Raw genomic sequence first — 23,484 nt, 5'->3', positions numbered from 1 at the left:
GATGATTTTGAATCTCATAATATGTCCAAAATAGAGAAATCATAGAAGTAGGTGATAATATAGGATAATTGATTTATAATACTGTAAACAGGGAAATTTTTGCTAAAGACTTATTTTCACTTATTTTGCTGGACAACAAAATTGCAAAAAATCATCAAAGAAATGATCACATCCACATCAACAATTATTGTAAATCTGAAATTTTTTCCGAAAAGATTAATTTTCGTTGGACAACAAAAATACAAAAATAAGTAGTGACTTCTTGAATATATACACACTGTACCAGTCTGGTAATTAGTAAAAATTAGTCTTTGAGAACTAGCTGAAGTCTGTAAAATCGCAAAATTTTCTAAAGGCAAAATGTCTGGGTTTACAATAATTACATACTGTATTAGTGTTTTTGAGCAGAAGTAAACAAAGTAGTGATGGTAGGTGATATTTTAATTTTCACTTATATCTGAAAATAAGGACACAATGGAAGAGAAAATATAAATGTGATCTGTAATGTATTAAAATGATGAACAGTTACACAGTTAGGTATTTTCAATGCAGAAGTTAAACAAGTTAAAAACACAGCTGCATGTTTGGCATTCATCACCTGAATTTAATGTGTTTAGAATGAATGATACCTGACTTCAAAATAAGTTGTCTAGACGTTAGTAATTAGTAATTGGAAATCTGTATTGTAAGCATGTAACAGCTTTACTAATGTTTTACCCTTTTTTTTTCAGCCCCAGTAAAATAAATGCAGAGATTCAACATGAAGGTATTCGTTGTCTGAGAGCTTTTATGAACAATAAATTTGGTATCCAGACCATGTTTGCTGAAGAAGACGGTTTGATAACACTAGCCAGGTCTATCAATCCAAGACATGAACACACAATGATTGATGCTGTCAAAATCATGGCTGCCGTGTGTTTGGTGCCTCCAGATGGGTAAGTAAAGGACTACACCATACTACATTAGATCTAAGGCCAAGATATGAACACTTTTGATGTGGTCAAGATCATGTAAAGATTATTTGCAAATATATCTTGGAAGATGATAGTAATTGTGAGTGCATAACACAAGTCAGTTCCAAGTGATGCATCAAACACTCACAGAACAATTTTTTTTTAGAGAGTATTGAATGAAAATATTTACTTAGAGATTGATGATTATTTGATTACCTCTAACAGTTCTGTTGTTTCTTTCTTGGAGATAATTAAATGAAAATGTTTACATAAAGGTTGATAGTTTTTGGATTATCTGTGAAAAGAATTCCAAGTGGGAAATGTCATCTCAAACTAGCTACCTCTCAATTTATAGTCACCACTATTACCAGTGAAGGGGTTTATATTGTGAGGTGCAGATATTTTGAAGGCTGCCCTCAATGTCCAAACCAGTATGAACTTTTGTTTGTACAGCGTCACTCTTTGACCATCTGAGGCAAATATTTTGTATTTTGCAGGCATGAGAGGGCATTGGAAGCTATCACAGTGTATGGTGAGATAGAAGACAGAGATAGATTTACTCCAATTATTGAAGCTATGGAGAAAACATCCAACAAACAACTCCTGGTAAAGTTACTTTTATGTAAACTAGACATAGTGAAAATGACATTCCTGTCAGTTCATCTATAAAATTCATTGAAAGCACAATGTTCTTGTTAGTATCAAGATATTATGTCATTATTTATTCTCTTTCTTGGTACTGTTCATTTCCTTACATCATGCTGTTGCCATATACATAAACATGACAAATTGTTATGGTATTGCTCCTAGGAGAAAGTTCTTAGTACATAATTTGTAATACTGGACTTTTTTATGGTGCTTTGTAGGTCTGTAAATAATACCAAGTTTGACAAATGTGACAGAGGATGAATTATATATTGTTAGCTCCTCTAGATGTGATTTTCTCTAAGTTTATGAGAAATCCTAATTGTAAGATCAGAATGATGTTGTACAACAATTCTTTGTATGTGATTTGTCACTAGGTTGTGTGTATGCAGTTGATCAATGCATTAGTATCGTCACCCGAAGATTTAGATTTCAGATTACATATCAGAAATGAATTCATGAGATGTGGACTCAGTGATGCTATAGATGTAAGTTTTAGATTTCAGATTATATATCAGAAATGAATTCATGAGAGCGGGTCTTAGTGATGCTATAGATGTAAGGTGATTTCTATCAACCACTTGAAAACACGTCCTTTTCATTGAAATATATTAAAAGTCATTCCTTTCTGTGAAATCTACCCATAGAATCTCTTCTGGGTAAATGAGGGAAAAAAACTTCCTTATGGGGTTCATTTTGAGTTTTTCCAGTTGATTGTTTATGAACCACAATTGGTCCAACCTTCTTGTTGTCCATGTCAAAGACTGACTAGCTGTATAAAGTGAATAAAGAGTCTATTGCTCAAAATGATTGTTTTACAATTATGTGATGGACTGTTTACGTGAATCATTCTTCCAGTATATTCCTGTATGTGGATTTATCGGTAAACAGCCCAAGATGTACATATTCATAGACTTTCTTTGCTTACTCATGATTTGTTCATTGTATATAGTGTGACATGTTTCTTGCCTAACTGAGCCATAGTTTAGATAATTATGTTGTTACCTGTACATCTACCAACTTATTAATTTCAGGATTTGAGAGACCAACCAACTGAAGACCTGAAAACTCAACTGACAGTATTTGATGAACTCAAAGAAGATGACTTGGAGGAATTATCTCAGCGATATCAAAATATTAGAATGGAACTTGAATATCCTTTGATATAATTATTATATCTCATTTACACCCTATCGTCATCCTGCCACACCCCCATACAGATACACACAGACAGATGGACAGACAGACAGACACCCATACATGCAGACACAGACACAGACAGACACAGACACACACACACACACAGACACACACACACATACACACACACGTAGACACACACCCTCACACATATAGACTCACAGGCAGACAGGTTCACAGACACCACTACCATCACCATTATTTATAGGAAATGATGGAGGTCAGAGTTGAATGTGCGTATGAAAGACAGCATGGAAAACAAAGAAATTCGTATAAGACAAGTTTGAATTGAGAGAAAGCATTTCAATGCCTTTCAGAAACTGGCAGAAGTTTGAAATGAATATTAGCTGAGGAGTTACATTATTGTCAATGCTGTTGATAAAGTAAAGAAAGATAATGCAAAACAGAACTGCCAGTTTGATACTTTGTAACATTGTATACAAGTATCTGACTACTTGTATAGTTGGTTTCCTTAACAGCTGTTCACTGAAGTGGATGACGTCTTCCGACTTATCAACAATGCAGTCATGGATACAAATGCAGAACCCTACTTTCTGTCCATACTACAACATTTACTTTTAATTAGAGATGATGCATATGCAAGGTAATTTAACTCAATTCAGTTTCTTCAGTTTGTCAAAGAACACAGTTTGATCAGTAATTTGTGTTGTTCCTCTGTGGCAGCAAGTGTTCATGTCTGTTTAGACAACATCATTGAGATGTGCAAGGGACTCATATTTGACTACCTATACTTTCAATCCAATTCTCAGCTATTACACTTCAGTTTGTTATCAACCAAAGAACATAACATAAAAACCTTGGATGCCAAACACTTTTTATGAAAAGTGTGTGTGTCGCAAACATCCAAATGCTAAGCATTTATGACAAGATGTGTGAATTTCTATAAAATAAAGGAATACAAGAACTGCAAACACTTGAAACATTTGTAGCTATGAATGTTGTGCCCAAACTGTTCATTGCATTTTCTCTACCAATACATTTAATGACTTCTCCATCAATTTCATATCCTTCTATTTAGGCCACAGTACTATAAACTGATTGAGGAGTGTATATCCCAGATAGTTCTACATCGTAGTGGTACAGATCCTGATTTTAGGCATACCAAGAGGTTTGAAATTGATGTGGATCCACTGCTGGAAAACTTGGTGGACAAAGCCAACGCTGAAGACAATGCACAGAAGGTAGAAAAACTACAAAAAGACTTTGAACAGGAATGCACAGCAAGACAGGAGTCTGAAGCTAAACTGACACAGGCTAATACCAAAGTTGAACAATTGGAAAAAGAATTTGAAGCTTACAAAGAAAAGGTATGGTCGTGGTCTCTGGACATAACATGTTTCCATGGCATATTGAAATTTGGATCGGCTCAGGGTTTAAAAATGACAACTATTAGCTGATTACAACTTTGTTTATTGAGTTGCCATGGTTTCATAGTGCATGTTGTTGCAGAGTATATTCCTTGATTCTCAATTATGGCTTCTTCCCTGTATGATATAGGCATTGGAGGCTAAAGATTCCTGCCAATTCTGGAATCCTTGTAATGCATCATTCTGGATTCTATACCAGCTTCCAATGTACAGAACCTGCTTACGATTTAATTGCATGCTAAAGACTTGTCCACGTTTCCCTAAATGGGCTGCTGAAACAAATACATGTCTTTGTTACGTTGTTCATGCATCAACTATTTGACTTATAGACCTTTGCAATAAATAGTGCCCTCTAGTGTTCACCACTGGTTAATTTCAATAGACCATTCCAGTGTTCAATGCATAGTGCCCTCTCATGTTCATTGCTGGTTAATATCAATACACCTTTCATGTTCATTGCTGGTTAATATCAATACACCTTTCCAGTTTGTTTCACCAGCTGGTGATTAACTAAAGCACATTGAAAAATGATGGATAAATGTGCTGTCATGTTTTCAAAATGAAAAAAAAAGTGTTTGCATTACATTTTTAAAAAGAATCAATGAAATCCCTTTATCAAACTTTATGTTCATCATTTGATTCATGCTCTATGTTGAAACTCAAGAGGGTGTAAATTTTGTAAAGGTCTATATCACCAGCACCCCCTAATGTGATAAGGATGTATGTATATGTATACCTGATGATATTTCCTTGAAGTGACCATGTATGTGCTGATAATGTGCTGTATCAAAACATCCAGCATTTTATGCTAAATTTTGGTCGTACTCTTTCAAGGTTTGCCCAAACTACCTATGTCAACCAAGATCAACAAATACAGCTGTCATTATTACTCAATAAAGGTGCATTTGGTTGATTTCTATTATCATATTCTTCATACAGCATGTTGGTACATTCATAAACAAAATAGATGATCCATATATAAGTATCATATTGTCATCATCATCATCATCTTTATCAGTTCATTTCTCTCATGGTAGCAAACAAAACTTCATAGAATAGAAATTTTACATTCATCTCAAAAATTGGTCAAAGGTCATACAAACAGTGTCAAAGGTCACCAAAAAATGTCATGAACAAATTGATATATTGAAACAAAGTGTACAAAGACCATAACTTTCCTTTGTAATAGATGTCCATAAAGATAACTGGTGATATTATATGCTGCCAGTATTAGTGTATGGCTGCTGTGCCTGTGACTGTAATAGCACATGATGTACAGAAGGTCTCAGAGAGACTGAGCATTATTCCCCAAACTTTTTATTTTTCAAGAGATTTCCAGAGCACTGGTTTAGATTTTTTTGATTTTTATAACTTTCACTTGATTTTGATGTTATTCTTTTGACGATTTGCCACTGTGTTAGGTATTTGCAAGTGAATTTGATTGGGACAGGTTTGCCACTGTGTTAGGTTTTTGCAAGTGAATTTGATTGGGACAGGTTTGCCACTGTGTTAGGTATTTGCAAGTGAATTTGATTGGGACAGGTTTGCCACTGTGTTAGGTATTTGCAAGTGAATTTGATTGGGACAGGTTTGCCACTGTGTTAGGTATTTGCAAGTGAATTTGATTGGGACAGGTTTGCCACTGTGTTAGGTTTTTGCAAGTGAATTTGATTGGGACAGGTTTGCCACTGTGTTAGGTTTTTGCAAGTGAATTTGATTGGGACAGGTTTACCACTATGTTAGGTATTTGCAAGTGAATTTGATTGGGACAGGTTTACCACTATGTTAGGTATTTGCAAGTGAATTTGATTGGGACAGGTTTACCACTGGTTAAAATGTATGAAGACTATACAGAATATATTCCTTCCCTTTTGAGATGCCTGTCAGCTTGTATGCAATTATCAGTATCAGTACCTGTAAGCAGTTTATCTTATATTAGAAGGCCAAAATAGAACAAGGTTGACTTATTCTCATGCACACCTATTAGTTAGACAAGGAGTGGAATTAAGTTATAGTGTTGGCTAAGAAATTGAATGATTGTTATTGCTGTGACATGCCTAGTAGGTGGTAAATGTTATTTCAGGTAATAAGAAATTAAATTTTCCGCGTTTCGTTAGTAGAGAGGAAAATTATTGTCTGGATGTTGTGAGAACAGCCAATGGGAGATGTGGAAAAGTCACAAGGGTGACAGTATTTAAGTTTAGAGAGTGCGGAATTTGAACCATTCTAGGCCAGTATCTGTCACAGTGAAGCCAATTTGTTTTAGTTTTGAACTCCTTATATCAACTGAGTTAGTGTTGCTCTATGTGACAGCTTGGTGACCTGCCAATAAATTGTGTGTTTATTTGGGCTGTGAAGCATAGGAGAAACTTGTATGTATGCATATGTGAGTATGTTAGTGTATGTGTTTGTATTCACAATTAAAATAGTCTCCTAGTACACCTTATGCATATCAACTGCAGTAGTGATGCAAGTGTAGCCTTATATAGACAGTCCACTATGTTTCTAACTGTTCTATGTATCTATACAATCTCATTACTTTATATTTTATGATTTCAGGAAATGTTCAGTAATCATAAGATGGTAACCAATCTCTTTACAATGTGTTTCTCCTATGTGTTGTACATTGGGTATTTACCCATGCCTCAACCATGTCAGTGTGGATTTAGCATTCACTTTCTTTTACATCTTGCCTGTAATCATAGTTTGGAATTCTCTATGTCAATATCCACACTTTCCATGAAGTCTTTGGAATACATATACAAACAATGAAATATGTGTTAATATATCTTTCAGTACAACCTACGGATTAGATTGGTAAAACTGAGTTTCAAATTGTCAAAATTTGAACATAGTGATGTCATTTCTGCTTTGACCAATCAGATTCCACAAGGTGTAAGCTTGTCAATACCAAGAATGACATACTGTGATTACAGGCTTTGTGTAGGTGATGATGCCAAATCTTAACCAACTCTTATATATTGGCATTTTTAATAAGAAGAGTGAGAGAGAGAAATTTGATAACAGAGTATTATATGTAGCTTGATTACATTATATATATACTGTGAATGTATTTATTTTGGTGCAAACAATTTCAGCCAAAAGACATTTCCCCCATTTTGGCCCCACATAATTTGGGCTGATAAACAATTTTTGACTACAGTATACTTATGGCCATACTGTATCACTTTTGGAAGTAAATGTATTGATTTGAAATAAATCTGCCTTTATAACCTATGCTTAGTAAGAATTTAATAGAGAAAGTGATTCTATTTTCAAACTGATTTATTTTGGTACAGACATCTAAATAAGCTAAAATGAGATTGAGAGCCAAAGTACATATACACACTATATACACAGTATTATGGTGATTTATGAGAACATTACATATGTCAAAAAATAGTGACTACCAAATTAGAGAGGCTATAGAGTTTATCGGTAAATAAGATTGCATGATGTTTTTACATCACACATTATATATTTTTTGGTTACAAATTGCATCAAACAAGCATATAAAATAGTACAGTTCATCTCACTGTAAACGTAAATCAACATCACTGTCAGATGAAAGAAGAAAGATTCACACACAAAAGTGTTTATTTGTGTTCACCATATAAATATAACATGTAACATTTTATATGTATGGACACTCTCAGTGACTGTATTTTGTGTGTGTGTATTTCGTAACAAAAAGCGTTGTGTGAAAAAAAATCACACCACCGAAATGAAATTCTAGGCACTCTAGTTTGATAGTATATTGATATGATTATATCTTTATTACTAAAAGTCTGTGATTGATATAAAAACCACTGTGGAACATTTTAGTTCAGGAGATTTAAAGTTTCGCTTGAAATAGGTTTCAGCAATGCATTGTCGCAAACCACAGCCTCTTTTACGGCACCATCGAAACGTGTATTTCGAAGTGTAGTGGAAGAAATAACAGCTCTGGTTTGCGAGAATGCAGCAGTGATGCTTTGATTTGAATAGAACGGGATACTTTAAATGTTTGCAAAGTATCTTTGCTGAGATTTTTAATTCAAAGAACAAAAATACAACAAAGAAACAAAATGAGACATACGTTTGTGTATTGAAATGAAATGTTTCACAGACCTGTAACTGTTATTGGTGTAATGTAGTGTGTATTTTGCATCTTATGTTTGGATTTATCTATCTTTGCAGGTTGCTTCCGGCAGTGTAGGGAAATTGGTTATTACCAATCCAGGGGGAGGTCCTCCACCTCCCCCACCTCCCCCACTACCTGGTGGTGGGCCGCCTCCTCCTCCCCCTCCACCATTACCTCCAGGAATGGGTGGTGGGCCGCCCCCTCCCCCACCTCCACCTCTTCCAGGAATGGGTGGTGGGCCTCCCCCTCCCCCACCCCCACCTCTTCCAGGCATGGGTGGACCTCCCCGTCCTCCACCTCTTCCAGGAATGGGAGGACCTCCACCACCACCTCCTCCAGGTGGTGGTGTTTTTGTCTTGGGTAAAGGTCCAATGTTTGGGAAAAGTCCATCACCACAAACAGCCTCACTACCCTTTGGCATGCAAGCCAAGAAGAAATATGAACCAGAGACACCAATGAAGAGAGCAAACTGGGATAAGGTAAATATTGGTATGGCTAACAACTATGGCAGTTACTAATGTGATGTAGTGAATGTTATCTGTAGATATATGGATACATTGAAAGAAATAACATGAAGGTCATCTTTCTGGTTGTTTTACCATGTGTAGTCATTGTTCAGTCTGTAGTTTATTTACATGTATGTATATGCTAATTCTATGTTCTTTTGTGTGTGTGTGTGTGTGGGGGGGGTGTCTGTGTTTGACTGGGTCTGTGTGTATGTGTGTGTCTGAATGTCTGTCTGCTTATGTCTCTCTCTGTGTACTTATCACATATACTCACACACGTTCACTTGCACTAATAAATTATATTGGTGTATTTACATATTTACATGTTTTATTACATTTTGAATTTATTCATAAATGTTTTGGGAAAGTCTTCATGATGATAACTTTTAAGGCCCGGTTACACGATGCAACTCGACTAGCAATGCACCATGCAATTCGTTGCATGCGACGAATTGCATCGTGTACTCGCCTCGTCGCAGGGTCTTGCGACGTTGCAAGGTGCGTCGCAAGGAAACCGACATGTCGGTTTCTTTGCGACGCATCGCAAGTTGCTTCTCGAGTTGCTTCGTGAGTTGCACCGTGTAACCACTTCGTCGCGTCGCAAGCAATAACCTTTGACATATACCTACGTGTCAAATGACGTTCAATGTTATGGCCGCCATGTTTTTAGTGTAAATATTCTATTTCAGCAAGTATTTTTTTATATAATTTCGATTTATCACCACGATTATCACTTATAAATAGTATACAATGTCTATGAATGCTTGATTTCCGCTGAATATCATTTTATTTCCAACTTGAATACAAGTAGCGACATCGGAAAGATCAACATCGCCATAAACGAACTTCGAATTGAATAGAGTTTTACTATCGATACCTCAACAAGTTTTCAGTCATTTTATTCGTAAATATTAGCAATTTCATAGCATTTTTGCCAAATTCCTGTCGCTAGAAGACTTGACCTCGATGACCTGTAACTTTTATATATCTACGCATGTGCAACAGTTGAGCTCTTGCGACTCACCATGCAACTAGTTGCATCGTGTACGCGCTCCGTCGCAGTTGCAAGCCTCGTCGCATGCGACGAATTGCTTCATGAGTTGCATCGTGTAACGGGGCCTTTAGAAATGAACAATATTTGATGTTTTGATTTTAAATAATGAACATTGTATACAGTGTAGCAAGTATGTTTGAGCAGTAACAATTTTTTTTAATTTTTCAGATTCAGCCCAAAAATCTTGATAAGAACTCATTCTGGACCAAAGTGAAAGAGGATGTCCATGAAGATAATGATTTATTTAAGACATTGGCTATGACATTTACTTCTGTAAAACGTAAGTAATAGTAGTTTTATTATCGCAATGATATGATATCATCCTGTTGTCAAAAGGTCAAAGGTCACAACTAGAAGTAGTTAAAGCTCAGGATTAGCAGTCAAGAGGTCATGGGTTCAAATCCCACTGGAGATGAGATTTTCTGTGACTGACCAAAATATAGTGTGAGTGTTCTACAGACTGTGTCACTCTGCTGTGTCTCTCTCACATGATGTGTGCAAATTTGGGGATACTTCAGGAGCAATGACTTGGGGTCTGCAGGTGCTATGTGTTGCTGGACCTAGATGACTGCGCTATAGAGTGTGGAATTGCTGGAAAAGCCTTTACTTCCACATGCATGGACTTGATCACTCCATGTGACTCTGGAATAGAGTGTGGAATAACTAAAAAATAGTTTACTTCCACATGCATGGACTTGATCACTTCTTGTATGAAGGGAAGTGTGTTACATACTAGCCATATCATAGTCTGTGATGCAACTCCATAGAAGGGAAATTGGCATCTTAATATGTTTGTGTACGTGTTTCTTTAGAAAAACAATGGCTGGGAGGGTATTCCCTGACACAAAAACATACTTAGAAAAAAAAGTATTTCCATGATAATATATCATAGTACCAAAATAAGACATTTTTGACCACTGAAAAAATAACCATCCACAGTCAACTTAGATACAGATACTGATTGGTTGGTATATTCTTGTTGACAGCAAAAAGAGTTGAAGCAATTGATGGCGATGCAATGAAAAAGAATGTAACCAAAGCCAAAAAGAAAGCCAAAGAACTGAAAGTACTGGATCCCAAAGCAGCTCAAAATCTATGTAAGTATACTGAATCAAATCAAATCAAATCAAAGGAATGTCTTTGTATATTTAACTTATTGTCTTGTATGTAAAATATGAAGTGTTATATTTGATGTTACACCAGCCTTGTATGTAAATTATGAAGTGTTGTATTTGATGGTAAAGCTATACCAGCTGTAACTGAACTCTTTTATTGACACTGTTTTGTTAGACGTAATGACTGATTCTCAGTGTTGTACATCATAAGGTGTATTGAATGGTCTATTATGTGTAGCCGTAGATACAATGCAGCAAGAAAACGTACTGAATTAGAGAGATTCACTTACAATTTGATATGAATCTTCCATACACGGCATAAACATTTTAGCTGATATGGGGATGTTGATATTTTGGGTCTGTCTGTACTTTTGTCTGTCTGTCTGTCTGTTCAGTCTGTCTGTCTGTCTGTCTGTCTGTCTGTCTGTCTGTCTGTCTGTCTGTCTGTCTGTCTTTGTCTGTCTATCTGTCTGTCTGTCTGTGCTCTATGTATCTCAAAACTACAGGTTTGATTGACCATCGTTTGTCTCTGTACCGATATTCCTCAGTTCTGTTAAGTTATCTCACAATGAATTGTTTGTCTTTCTAGCTATATTCCTTGGTTCTGTTAAGTTATCACATGATGAAATGATACGGCGAATTCTTCAAGTGGATGGATTGACAGATTCAATGATTCAGTCACTACTAAACAACATCCCTGATATGGATCAGCTAAACATGTTACGTGAGATGCAAGACCAGTTTGATGATATGAGTGATCCAGAACAGTTTTGTGTCAAGGTAAACACCAGATAAGTTTTTTTAGCGACCCTTCACCAGGTGGTGGTGGTGGTGGTGGTGGTGGTGGTGGTGGGGGTGGTGACGGTGGTGGTGGTGGGGGTGGGGGTGGGAGTGGGGGGTGTTACAATGGTTCTGTTTGTCTATGTGTCTTTGTGCAGCCATACCTCTTACATACAATGGCTGATTTCTTTCAAACCAGATACAAATGTGACATAAGATAGGGGCCATATGTGAATCGTTTAGTTTTATGACAGAATCAATGTGACCAAATGATGGCCTTTCTGCTCATATCTTTATATTTGACTTTGACCTTGTGGGTCAAAATGTAAAATAAATCCAATTAATCCATTAATCACACAGAAATAAAGAATAGGGAACTTGCAATCCAGACTGAGCATGCTCAGATGCAAAGGGCTATGGGATTATCTGAGGTTATCGTAATACCAAATCTGGAGCTACCAATTAAATAAACCTCCCACAATAGTCAGGGTGACTATGAATTGATCATTTGTGGTTACAAACAATATAACATGGCGGTTTGCAAGTTCCCTATTGAAGGAGGGGGGTTTCTACAAGGACTTGTTAATTTAGGTTTAGTTGATGATGAAGTGGCTACCATCTACTGTCACAGACCTCTTTTTGTGTTACAAAGCCATATTCTGGTGTTTCTATTTGTATGTATAAAACTACCATCTTGATTTTCAACTCACAATGAGTTCATCATACTGTTGAGTTGCTATTCAAAATCATGTATGATATATACATCTAAATCTGTCTAAGCTAGTCATGATTGTTACTTTGTTGTACATCTAGTATGACTATGCATGTTCCAGGGCTACATCTAGTATGACTATGCATGTTCCAGGTCTACATAAGAGTAATATTAGGTGAGTGAGCTCTGAACCAATCAGATGTTAATATTTGATCACAAGGACTATGTATGATATTGTGCATGTTCCAGGGCTAATTAGAAGTGATATTAGTCATGTGAGTGAGCTATGCACCAATGAAATGTTGATATTTGATTATCATATGATATTATGATGCGAATGTTGTGATGTATAATAAATTTGTTTGGCTTTATATCTTTCAGATTAGTAAAATAAAACGATTAGTACCAAGATTAGAATCATTAAGTTTTAAGATGAGATATAATGAAATCATCAGTGATATCAAACCTGTAAGTATTCTTCAATAATTTTTTTTCTCATGTGTCATAATTTTCACCTCTGACCTGTGATTTAAACTTTGACCCCAATGGTGCTAAGAATGTTTTAGTCACCAGAGTACAGTTATTTTCATAGCTACACAGTCGATATCACAACATGCCGTTGGCTTGTTCATGATAAAATTAATAATTTATGCACTACTTTCTACAATAGGATGTAGTTGCAGCTACTAAAGCCTGTGAGGAATTGAAGAGTAGTAAAAAATTTGGAGAACTTCTAGAACTTATCCTTCTGATGGGAAATTATATGAATGCTGGATCCAGAAATGCTCAGTCTATTGGATTTAATCTTAATTATCTGACAAAGGTAGGTGGTCATCAAAGTTTTACACACATACTGTAATAATTTATCACTAGAGAGTTGAAGATTGTATAGATTTGGGAAAGTGTTTTAGGGTGCTTCCATCTGGCAATCATTTTTCACTGGATCGGTTTGAAGTTTACGTTTGAAGTTTCATGAAAATTGAACAGCAAATTTCTATATGCATGGCCTGTGAAGTCAACAATGTACGTTACAGATCTACGGGCCTTGCTGGGACAGCCATCACTACCCGATTACCTTCAGAGAAAATGTCATTTGTGTTTTGGCAAGAAAAATCATTCTTATTATCTCTGTATATCATATAGCCAGTGTAACCTTTATTTCACATGGTATTCTGTATTTTGTACAACATTACAAATGGGGGAGGGGAGCTCGTGAGCTAGGGGGGAGGCAGGAGAGGAAATAGTGAGAAGCAACTTTCTTTGATGAATCAAGCTAGTGTCTAGTTCATATCCAGCTCTGAGAAAATACAGAATGGTGTGTTTGTTGTTTTGTTCACAATTTTATTATCTTTGGTGGTATTTTCTCAGATTGGAAACACTAAATCAGTTGATGGTAAGCAGACACTCATGCATTTCCTGGCACTAACGGTGGAAGAAAAACATCCTCATCTGCTGGACTTTGGGGCAGAAATCTCACATGTTGACAGAGCAGCAAGAGGTAAGACAATCATTTATAGTGATACATTTGTGTATGATGAATTTGAAAATTATATTAGTTGTTTTTTCCTTCATTTCTTTTGAATTCCTGGATAGCTTTTGTGAGATATTTGGCAATGTGTGTGTGTGTGTGTGTGTGTGTGTGTGTGTGTGTGTGTGTGTGTGTGTGTGTGTGTGTCCTGTTTTCTGTTTCTCTGTATGTCTGTCTGGTCATTTGTCTATCTCTGTGTTTGTTTACTGTCAGTTGCCAACTACCACTACATCAGTATGGTGAATTATTAAGTTTTTCTCCTACTAATGTAACTTTCTTTTCTTTTTCTGTAGTTTCTGATGAACTGTTGTTGAAAAGTATAAAGGGGATGGGGAAGTCAGTCAAATCAGTAGAGACTGATCTAAAGGCATTCCGACAGAATCCTGATGGCACAGACAGGTTTGCTGATGTCATGAACATATCCTTTACTCTATGCATTGTTACTGTTTTTATTCATTGTTACTGTTTTTATACATTGTAATGGTTTTTTATTCATTGTTACTGTTTTTATACATTGTAATGGTTTTTTATTCATTGTTACTGTTTTTATACATTGTAACGGTTTTTTATTCATTGTTACTGTTTCATACCAACTAACATTGTGAGTGGTAAAAAATCAAACAGATTTCTTCTTTGTTGTCACAGCTAGCCTAAGCGTTGTGTAGTTTTGAAGCCGCTGCCATTGTTTATTTCCCAGAATGCATCACACCAGCGTAATGATCCAGAAATCCATACTAAGCAATCAACTGTTCTAACAATCCCAGAAGACAATTGTAATATTATAGAAGACATGCATTAACACTAACAATACACTGACATATTTTCATTTGAGAAATAAATATGCTTACAAAACTTCAGCTTGTGCCACTTAAATGATCCTTGACTTTGAACACGAATTTATCACAAAAGCCAAAGACCAGTATGAGGTATTAGACAACATGTACAAGAAAATGGTACAGAGTTATGAAGACCTTGGTAAATACTTTGTGTTTGACACTAAGAAAAACTCAATGGATGAATTCTTTGGTGATATCAAGCTATTCAAAACAGATTTCAATGTAAGTAGTGTTATTTGGTGTGTCAAGGAAGGGGCACAGCCTCTGTAACTATTGTGTTTGGGGATATTTTTGTTTCCGAGTGACATACTTTTCTTGCATTATTCCAGCAACTGAAATATAGTGAGTCATGTCTTGCACCTGGTACATTAGAAAATCAAATGCCAAGCAATGCTCTTGAATGTCAATAATGTGTAATGAGTTGATGATGTATTTATGGGTCCTGTACTGGCCATGGTGTAGTAAACAAAAACAAAAGAAAGTATTGTCTGATGGGAACTACTACTGGGGGTAGTATATTGCTGTAACCTTATTTTTTCCTTGTGTGTAATGTTACAGAGAGTGGTTAAAGAAAATCAGAAGATCCGTGAAGCCGAGGAAAAGGCAGCAAGGATGAAGGCAGCTAAAGAAGAAGCTGAAAGGAAGAAAGCAAATAAGAAGAAACCATTGGTTGATATGTCAGCTGGTCAGTTTAACCATATTTACTTTGTATCAAATGAACATTTCTACTCATATAGTCCATAATAATCTTTGAAAGAAAATTCCAAATTTTCACTGATGTCTCATCAGCATTGTCAGGGATCTACTACTTTGTCATATCACAATTTGTAGTTTTATGCTTATTATTCAAACATTTTGACATGTCCGTCTCTTAGTTTATCATTCTTTATCTCTCTTTATCTCTCTCTCTCTCTCTCTCTCTCTCTCTCTCTCTCTCTCTCTCTCTCTTTCTCTCTCTCTCTCTCTCTCTCTCTCTCTCTCTGTATGTTTGTCTCAGTGCACCAGTCAGTTTGTATGTATGTATGTGTGTGTCTGTGTGTGTGTGTATGTATGTATGTATGTATGTATGTATGTATGTATGTATGTATGTGTGTGTGTGTGTATGTATGTATGTATGTATGTATGTATGTATGTATGTATGTATGTATGTATGTATGTATGTATGTATGTATGTATGTATGTATGTATGTATGTATGTATGTATGTATGTATGTATGTATGTATCTGTCTCCATTCATCCATTCATCCAACCAACCATCCATCCATTTCTAAAGTAAGCTTGTAGCTATCAATACTCTAAAATTAAGTTTTTATTAATTTTGTGTAAACAGATGATGACCAAGAAGGAGTAATGGACAATCTCTTACAAGCATTACAAACTGGTACAGCTTTTAGTAGACCAGGTGGTAAAAAGAGAACACCGAGGGCAGCAGGAGGTGAGTTGTCAGACTGGTGTCGATATCAACATGTATTATGATTAGTGTGGTTGACTTTGTTTGACTATTTAGTGATGATGTCAGTATTCTGGTACAGCAAGGTATGATGGTTTATGGTTGTCATGCCAACAATTTTGTCAACTAGCTGATATCTAGAAACCATTGGTAATTTATATGGCATCAAGTATGGCATGGAATTCATGGTGTCAACCTAGGATCAAATCATTCTTATTTTCATGACATGCTTATGTGACTAATTCTGTTTTGGGTAACACAAATTCATTTTAATGTAAAGATGTCTTGAAATACAATTAAATTGTTCAGCTTAAATATATTATCCCCTGCTGTGTGTATACTATAAATCATCTCTAAATAGTTAAATATCATGTTTTTACTGGTTTCAAACTGTCTGTGCATGCTGTACATGTCAATATTGGGCAGGTGAATATTATAAATCAAATTAATTCTACTATCCAAATTTCTGTTACCTCAGTCCAAGTTCAAAAGTAAATCATATTGATACATAAAAAGTGAGGTTAAAATAATAACATTTCGTTAATAATATTTGTTTGTACAGTTGGTGGTTAGAATTATTATTTGCCCTTTTCCAAATAATGTTACACAAAATACAGAGTAGCTCATAATGTTTGTAAAAACTATAATTGCATGGTTTGATTGTTTTTAACTTGTTTATTATGTCACTTGTATAAATTGAGGGGAACTTTAAAGTGTAGATTATATTTGGGTAATATTAATAACTAACTAATTAATATACTCTGTTTGAGATAGAGGGAACCCTGTGAAGTAATTATAATTATAATTTATGGTTTATGACGTGAGGTAGAAAAAATTATATTAAGTTAGAAAGCCTGAAAATTGAACATGGTGGTTGAAAATTGAATCCGTGGATCTTTGGACACAAGACCTGCTAATTTTGAACCCTGTATAATACCGGTATTGGTTGATTTGGGCAATAGCAAATCTCCCTGTATATTGGTCATGGCTGATTATCTAGAGTGAAATAGAATGATGTATAAGTACATATAATGATAGTTTGAAAGTTCAATCAAATGAAATACATCCCAACATGTTCAGATTTGACTCCATTTGGTTTCCAAAACTGTCAGAATCGTTGTCATGGCATCATGGTAACAAGATTATGATAAACATGGAAGTTAAATGCTTATGCATCCAAATGAGGTCAATATGTGATGTGACATGATGTGATGTTAGTGTGACATGATGTGATGTGACAGTCATGATTTTAAATTGCGTGACATAATGTGATGTGACGTCAATGTTACGTGTTATATGATGTGATGTCATTTGTGACATTTACGTGCATAAATATGTAATTACCATATGGCTCTGAAAATATCATGAAGGCATATAATAACCAAACAAGTGGCTTGTAAAAAATAGAGCTAGCTAAAGTAGTAATGATTGTTTGTCCTTGTTTTGAATCATTCTAGTTTATCATAAAGTAATAAAATCATGGCATGTTATAGTTCACATCACATGAAAACCTATGATTAGTCCCTGGATTTATAATGATCGCACAGCTGACTTTCCACCCAAAGTTTCCAGTAATTGTCATGGCTGCACAAAACTCTATCCACCCATTTCAAGACATGTGTATCTAATTTGAATTTAATTCATATTTCATTGATTTTTTCCACTGAATGTTTGTGTTGGCTGTCTATCATGCATTGATTTACAGGGAGTACATTGTCTGCACTGAATGTCAAACTGCATATATACATCTAACCATCATACTCTTTCTATCTATCTGTCTGTATGATTCACTATGTCATTTCCCATGGCTTGTTGTTGGATTGTAAGTCGTCACCTGCACAGGTTCATCCACATCTTATTCTTTATCACCATAGATTGCATGCCATATAATTCTGCTGGTAGCTGTTACACTCTCTTTATGTCTTTTTCGATTTCAAAAACATCATTATTATTAATATCCATTGTATGGTCATGCATGGCATATTTCCGTTGGTGTTTTCCATTTCCTTTAGTCATCAATTTCATAGCTCATATAAAAAAATTCTCATCTTGAAATGTAACCATCCCAAATTTCCATACACGTTTGAAATGCTGTTTGGATTTACTAATATGGTATCAAAATGTGTATGGTCATATATTAATGAACGGTTCATTGTTGTTAGCAGTTTGTTAATTCTCGTTACCCACATTTTACCGCAGCTAGAGGCAGGGTCAAAATACAACAAGGTCAACTTTTGGTGACATGCCTAAAGTGTGTATTGCTTAGAGTGGATGTCATGATGTTGACAGGAAATTGAATGACAATTATGTCTATTATGTACGTAGGTGATAAAATTCTATTTCAGGTACAGAGAATTATTCACTTATGATGAGTTAGAACATGATTTAACAATAGTGCCTACAACAATGAATCCTTTAGTCTAATATTCCAATCACAATTTTCTAAACTTTTGTTCTTTGTTTTCACCCTTCCTACACTCACACAGTTAATTTTCTTAGATCCTTGCCCCAAATGAAAGACAATGAACCTTACTGGTGTTTCCACAAAGATAAAATAAAATATACTGATAAATACCATTGCTGATATGTAAGGTGTATATAGAAATAAATGTAAATAGTAAACAGGTGGTTGGTTGATTTGGAGCTTTCAGTTTACAAGTCTTATGTATTGTTTGTACTATTTTTTCCCCCTGAACAGCTGAACGGCGGAAACAGTTGCAGCGGTCGCGATCTCGCGTTGGTGGGCAATTACTGCAAGACTACCAGGGAAAAGACACTGACAGTACTAATGATACACCTAAATCATCACGGACACGAGAGATGAGGAAACACGTGTCTGCAAATAAAGAGAACACTGATACTGCTGATTTACTTGAAAGACTTAAAGCACTCTGAGAGTGAATGATGTAATTACCCGCCGATTTGATGAACAACAGTATTGCAGTGGTCATGATTATCACAAGTGTGTTTTAGCTCACCAATGTATTGCTCATTCAATGCTAGTGTAAGTAGCCATGCTGTAGATAACATGTAGGTATGTGATGAAAGTGATCAGCTGGTTACATACAATGTAGAGCCTGGAATACAATGCAGTATATAATGTATGCATAAGAGACAAGCCATGGTGTAACAACTTTAATGACCATCTCTCAATTTTCAATAAAAGTGTGCCTGAATCTTCAAGTCAATCTGCACCAAAGAAGAAATGTTCTCAAAGATATTATTTGACCTTTGACCTGTCCATTCTGCAAAATAGACTGTAGGAACTTTGTAGTTTGGAAATATCAGTTGTGTACAGAATCTTGCAGAATTTGCTTATTTTTTTCATTGCAACACAAAGCAGAAAGAATGACAGCAAGGCTGAGATGTAAATTTCTAGAGACTTACTGTTACTAAAATGCCTTCATCTTCCCATAGACCCTCCACCCAGGGTGGTGGGTCTATGATCTTCTGTAAGGAGAGTTGATAACTAGATGCCATTGTAAGGGCCAGTGACTACTAGTATATGTTACAAGTCTTACATTCTTTAACTACATGTGATAGTGGCATTTAAAGTCTGTCAACTGTTGCAAGAAATAGCAAAATCTAGTGAAATAACATAAATATTATTAACTGTTTTTAACAAACAATCATTATTTTGTTGTTTTTCCATATATGCTAATAGTCTAAAACTTAAAATGTAGGTATTTGTAAAAATGTGTACCACAGTAAGTTGAAAGCTGGAGAAAGCCATATACCTTCAACCCTGAAATGGTTTTAAAACAGTGTAGTTTAATTTATCTGAATGTGTTGGACAATCCTGGGGTGATTTTACTTGTTGTGCTGTATATTAAAGTAAAGAGTGTAGAAGTCTATAGGTCTGGATAACTCCACAGTAGACATCGTTGAGCTAGCTTAAAGCCTATACTGGGTTGATCTTGACTCTGTCCTCTCAACACACACTTAGGAAAACTACCTGGTATCAGTAGTCAAACCTAAAGTTAGACAGTATTCCATGTAGCACTGGATTAATACACATATATACTGTGATGTTACATCAATCAGAATATATGTTACTCTAAATTATTGACTGATCCCGTCTGTTGACATTGATTCATTCATTATCACATGATGTTGGGATGCCATGTATGTCACCTAGCACAGTGGGTACATTCAAGATCCAATAAGAATTCATACCCATTCCTTAGCCATCATCTAGCACAACATGTTCCAGTTAGTAAGAATTCAACCCATTTCTGGCCAACACAAATATTGAATTTGTTTTCTAAAATGTGTGTTTAGAGGACAAAGTCTAGATCAACCTATCAGAGATTCTAAGCTATCTTCTAGCATACATCAGAGGGGTGAAATTTCCTAGGATTTTCCCCAAAGTCAGTTTTCCATAAAATCTGTATATTATGTCTGAAATGCAGCTGGAATAATTGTTGTACATTTGTAGTCATAAATCAAATTCCATGTTAAATTATTTGACATATCCTTGTACATGATGTAGTAAGTTTCACAGGAATAAACTAAATTTACATTTGAAATTCACATTATTTCACATTTAGTATAGGGAAAACAGATCAACAAAGTCCTCAGTAATCATTTTGTCAGAGATTAAGCAGGAATTTTCTTGATTTGATTTAACCAAGAAATGAAGAATTGAACTTAATTGACCTGTGATTATTAACAAAGACATAATATTCATGATTTCAAATCGGATTCATAAACAGAAACACAAAACATATAGACATACAGACATCAAAATGAATCAGTTATTTTAACATTTACTGAAAGAAATGTTGATAGGAGCCATTTGTCTGTAGTGTGTTGAGTATAAAATTCATTTGACTTTCTGCAAAGTTTTGCACCTAAGCAGGATTTGCAAAGAAAGTATAGACTGACCCATAGACCTAGGATTTCACCTCAATCCTGGGTATGTGGTACAACTGATGGAAAAGAGTAAAAATGTGGAAAACAACCTGAGATGTTAAGGGGCTATTTATCACATGATGGTGATTATTTTAAGGACCAATGGTGTAGGAATAATTTACATTCCCAGTTAGGGACCATTGAATTAATTAGATAACAAAGTCTACAATTTATCCAGCTTTGATATTTTTAGTAATGTTATATAGTATAATATACCTAGAGTGGGATTGTTAGTTATGTCGATGTCGTCATTGAGTTCAAAAATGACATGAATTTCTGACTAGTTTCAACCTAAGTAGGCTTCTTTTCAAGGAAACTGTGGACTCATAATAACACTAGTGTAAGTATAGTCTGTTAGATACATAGTGTTTGGCCATTTTCATGCATCATCCTATCTCTCAAAAGAAAAAAGACCAATGAGGGCAGAATGACATGACATATCTTTCAGTCAACAATTTGAATAACACACATTTTTAACTCAAAACTTGGCTTGTCTGCAGCAATAATACTGTGTTCAACTATACTGTCTGTTTGCCAAGGAGCTATATACATTGAATCCTCCCTGATTGTTCCTAACTCTAAACTTAATTTTAGTCATTAAAATGATTTAAATGATGACTTTAAAAGAAGGTAAAACTGACAAAGTTTATATGTACATAAAGTGCCTGAATTTCTGTAGTTATGGAGTACAAACACAGCTTGCATTTCTGACTAGATTCACAACTACCCAGTAAGTGAACTTTTTCAAGGACATTAAACATAATGATCAAAATTCAAACCTATTGTCTGTGTTGGGTATTTAAATATACTATTGGAATGTTGGAACAAAAAATAACTGATGACAAATATAATAGCTGATGGAATCGCTGCATATAATTTAGGGAAGTAGATTCTACTTGGGATCAGATAGTTGACAGGAAAATAATAGGTTAGGAACACACATACTATACTTAGGTAGGACTTTTAGTTTGAATATTCTTGGCTGGTTAAATCAAATTATTTGTGAGGTTGAAATTAAGATGTTAAGGAAACTATAAGGGTGTTGAAGAGATCTGTAAACTTTGTGATATGGTAGGGGAATTATTCAGTGGACTGAAATGTTAAAAAGTGTCCAAAGACATACCTATTTAGTTTGGTTTGGGCTGAATACCCATATACAGTGGAGAAAGATCTCTCTCTCTCCTACCTCTATGGAATACCCATAATATAAAGTGGAGAAAGATCTCTCTCCAACCTCTATGGAATACCTAACAATAACAACTAATACAGTATTCAGTATTTGTGAATTACATAGAAGTATTTTGCCAGTCAGATTTGTCATGTTAACATTTTGTCCAACTTACACAAGTACACATGTTTAGGGCTACTAAGGCTGTATTTACAACTGTAAATAGTATATTTCCTCTCTATGTAATGAACAACACAATAAGAAATAAATATAGGACTATGCCAGGTTGGTGAAACATTGTATTTTGTAATGAACAACACAATAAGAAATACACATAAATCCATGACGAATTCGTTTTTTTGGAACTTTTCTTTCACTGATTGCTAGACTGGTTACAATGGGCATTTCAAATACAATAGATTACCAATGCTTAAAAAAAGAGAAAAAAGCTACATTCCTTTTCCAAGGTGGTATCTTTCTTGCATATAGTCTTCATCTTGCCACCATAATAACTAACTTTTGAGGACATTGGTATATTGGAAATGTTATTATTTTTGGGCAACTCTACACCTTTGAAGGTGTAATTAGAAACATAACATATGTTAATTGCATGATTATTGTATATTTCAATAACTTCTATACTGGTTTCTGGAGTTAAATCAAATTTTAAATTTTTACTGGTGTCATGTTGGACGTTTATTCGACAGAAAAGCCTCTGTGCCATTATTATTTTTTTAAAAAGAATGTTTGTATGAAATTCTTGCACTTAAAATACGCTTTACAAAATTTTATTTTTGATTTTAAAATTTAAGAAGTCTGGTGCATGCTGTAATACTAATAGGGTTAGGTGTAACACAAATCATGATAACTAAAGCATACTATTTCAAATATTACTAGTTTATATGACACTTCATTGTTTCTTTTTCCAAAAAAAATTAATGTTTTGTTACTCTTTGATGTTTTCTTTGTGTTCAATTGGGATTTGTCAACTCTCTCTATCATTGTAAATTGATCTATTTTTCATATTTTCATCACAAATAAAGCAAACACAATTTCAATTTCCATACTGTGCATTTGACTTTATTTCACATTACACATAACATAGAGTTTC

At 35.0% G+C, this 23,484-nt stretch overlaps 1 protein-coding gene across 3 annotated transcripts in view; it reads left to right on the top strand.

Moving 5' to 3' along the window:
• LOC144439086 (protein diaphanous homolog 2-like) overlaps positions 1-23,355 on the top strand; it is a 41,866-nt gene extending 18,511 nt beyond the window's left edge. Inside the window, exons 5-22 of one of the 3 annotated variants that reach the window (XM_078128343.1) lie at positions 732-935; positions 1,451-1,559; positions 1,976-2,086; positions 2,633-2,751; positions 3,286-3,402; positions 3,838-4,000; positions 8,366-8,788; positions 10,038-10,149; positions 10,856-10,966; positions 11,574-11,764; positions 12,858-12,944; positions 13,147-13,299; positions 13,845-13,974; positions 14,298-14,422; positions 14,898-15,062; positions 15,399-15,525; positions 16,172-16,276; positions 18,990-23,355. In XM_078128343.1, the coding sequence (XP_077984469.1) occupies positions 732-935; positions 1,451-1,559; positions 1,976-2,086; positions 2,633-2,751; positions 3,286-3,402; positions 3,838-4,000; positions 8,366-8,788; positions 10,038-10,149; positions 10,856-10,966; positions 11,574-11,764; positions 12,858-12,944; positions 13,147-13,299; positions 13,845-13,974; positions 14,298-14,422; positions 14,898-15,062; positions 15,399-15,525; positions 16,172-16,276; positions 18,990-19,186 (2,749 nt within the window). In that variant the 3' untranslated portion in view covers positions 19,187-23,355. Of the gene's footprint in view, positions 1-731; positions 936-1,450; positions 1,560-1,975; positions 2,087-2,632; positions 2,752-3,285; positions 3,403-3,837; positions 4,127-8,365; positions 8,789-10,037; positions 10,150-10,855; positions 10,967-11,573; positions 11,765-12,857; positions 12,945-13,146; positions 13,300-13,844; positions 13,975-14,297; positions 14,423-14,897; positions 15,063-15,398; positions 15,526-16,171; positions 16,277-18,989 lie in introns of all 3 variants that reach the window. The other 2 variants (XM_078128344.1, XM_078128341.1) reach the window with 2 other exon arrangements.
• Positions 23,356-23,484: the final 129 nt, after the last annotated feature.

Source organism: Glandiceps talaboti, chromosome 8, assembly GCF_964340395.1.
Source record: "Glandiceps talaboti chromosome 8, keGlaTala1.1, whole genome shotgun sequence".
NCBI classification, from domain to species: Eukaryota; Metazoa; Hemichordata; class Enteropneusta; family Spengelidae; genus Glandiceps; species Glandiceps talaboti.
Note: the sequence above shows the minus strand (reverse complement) of the source record. Positions and strands in the feature narration are given on the sequence as shown.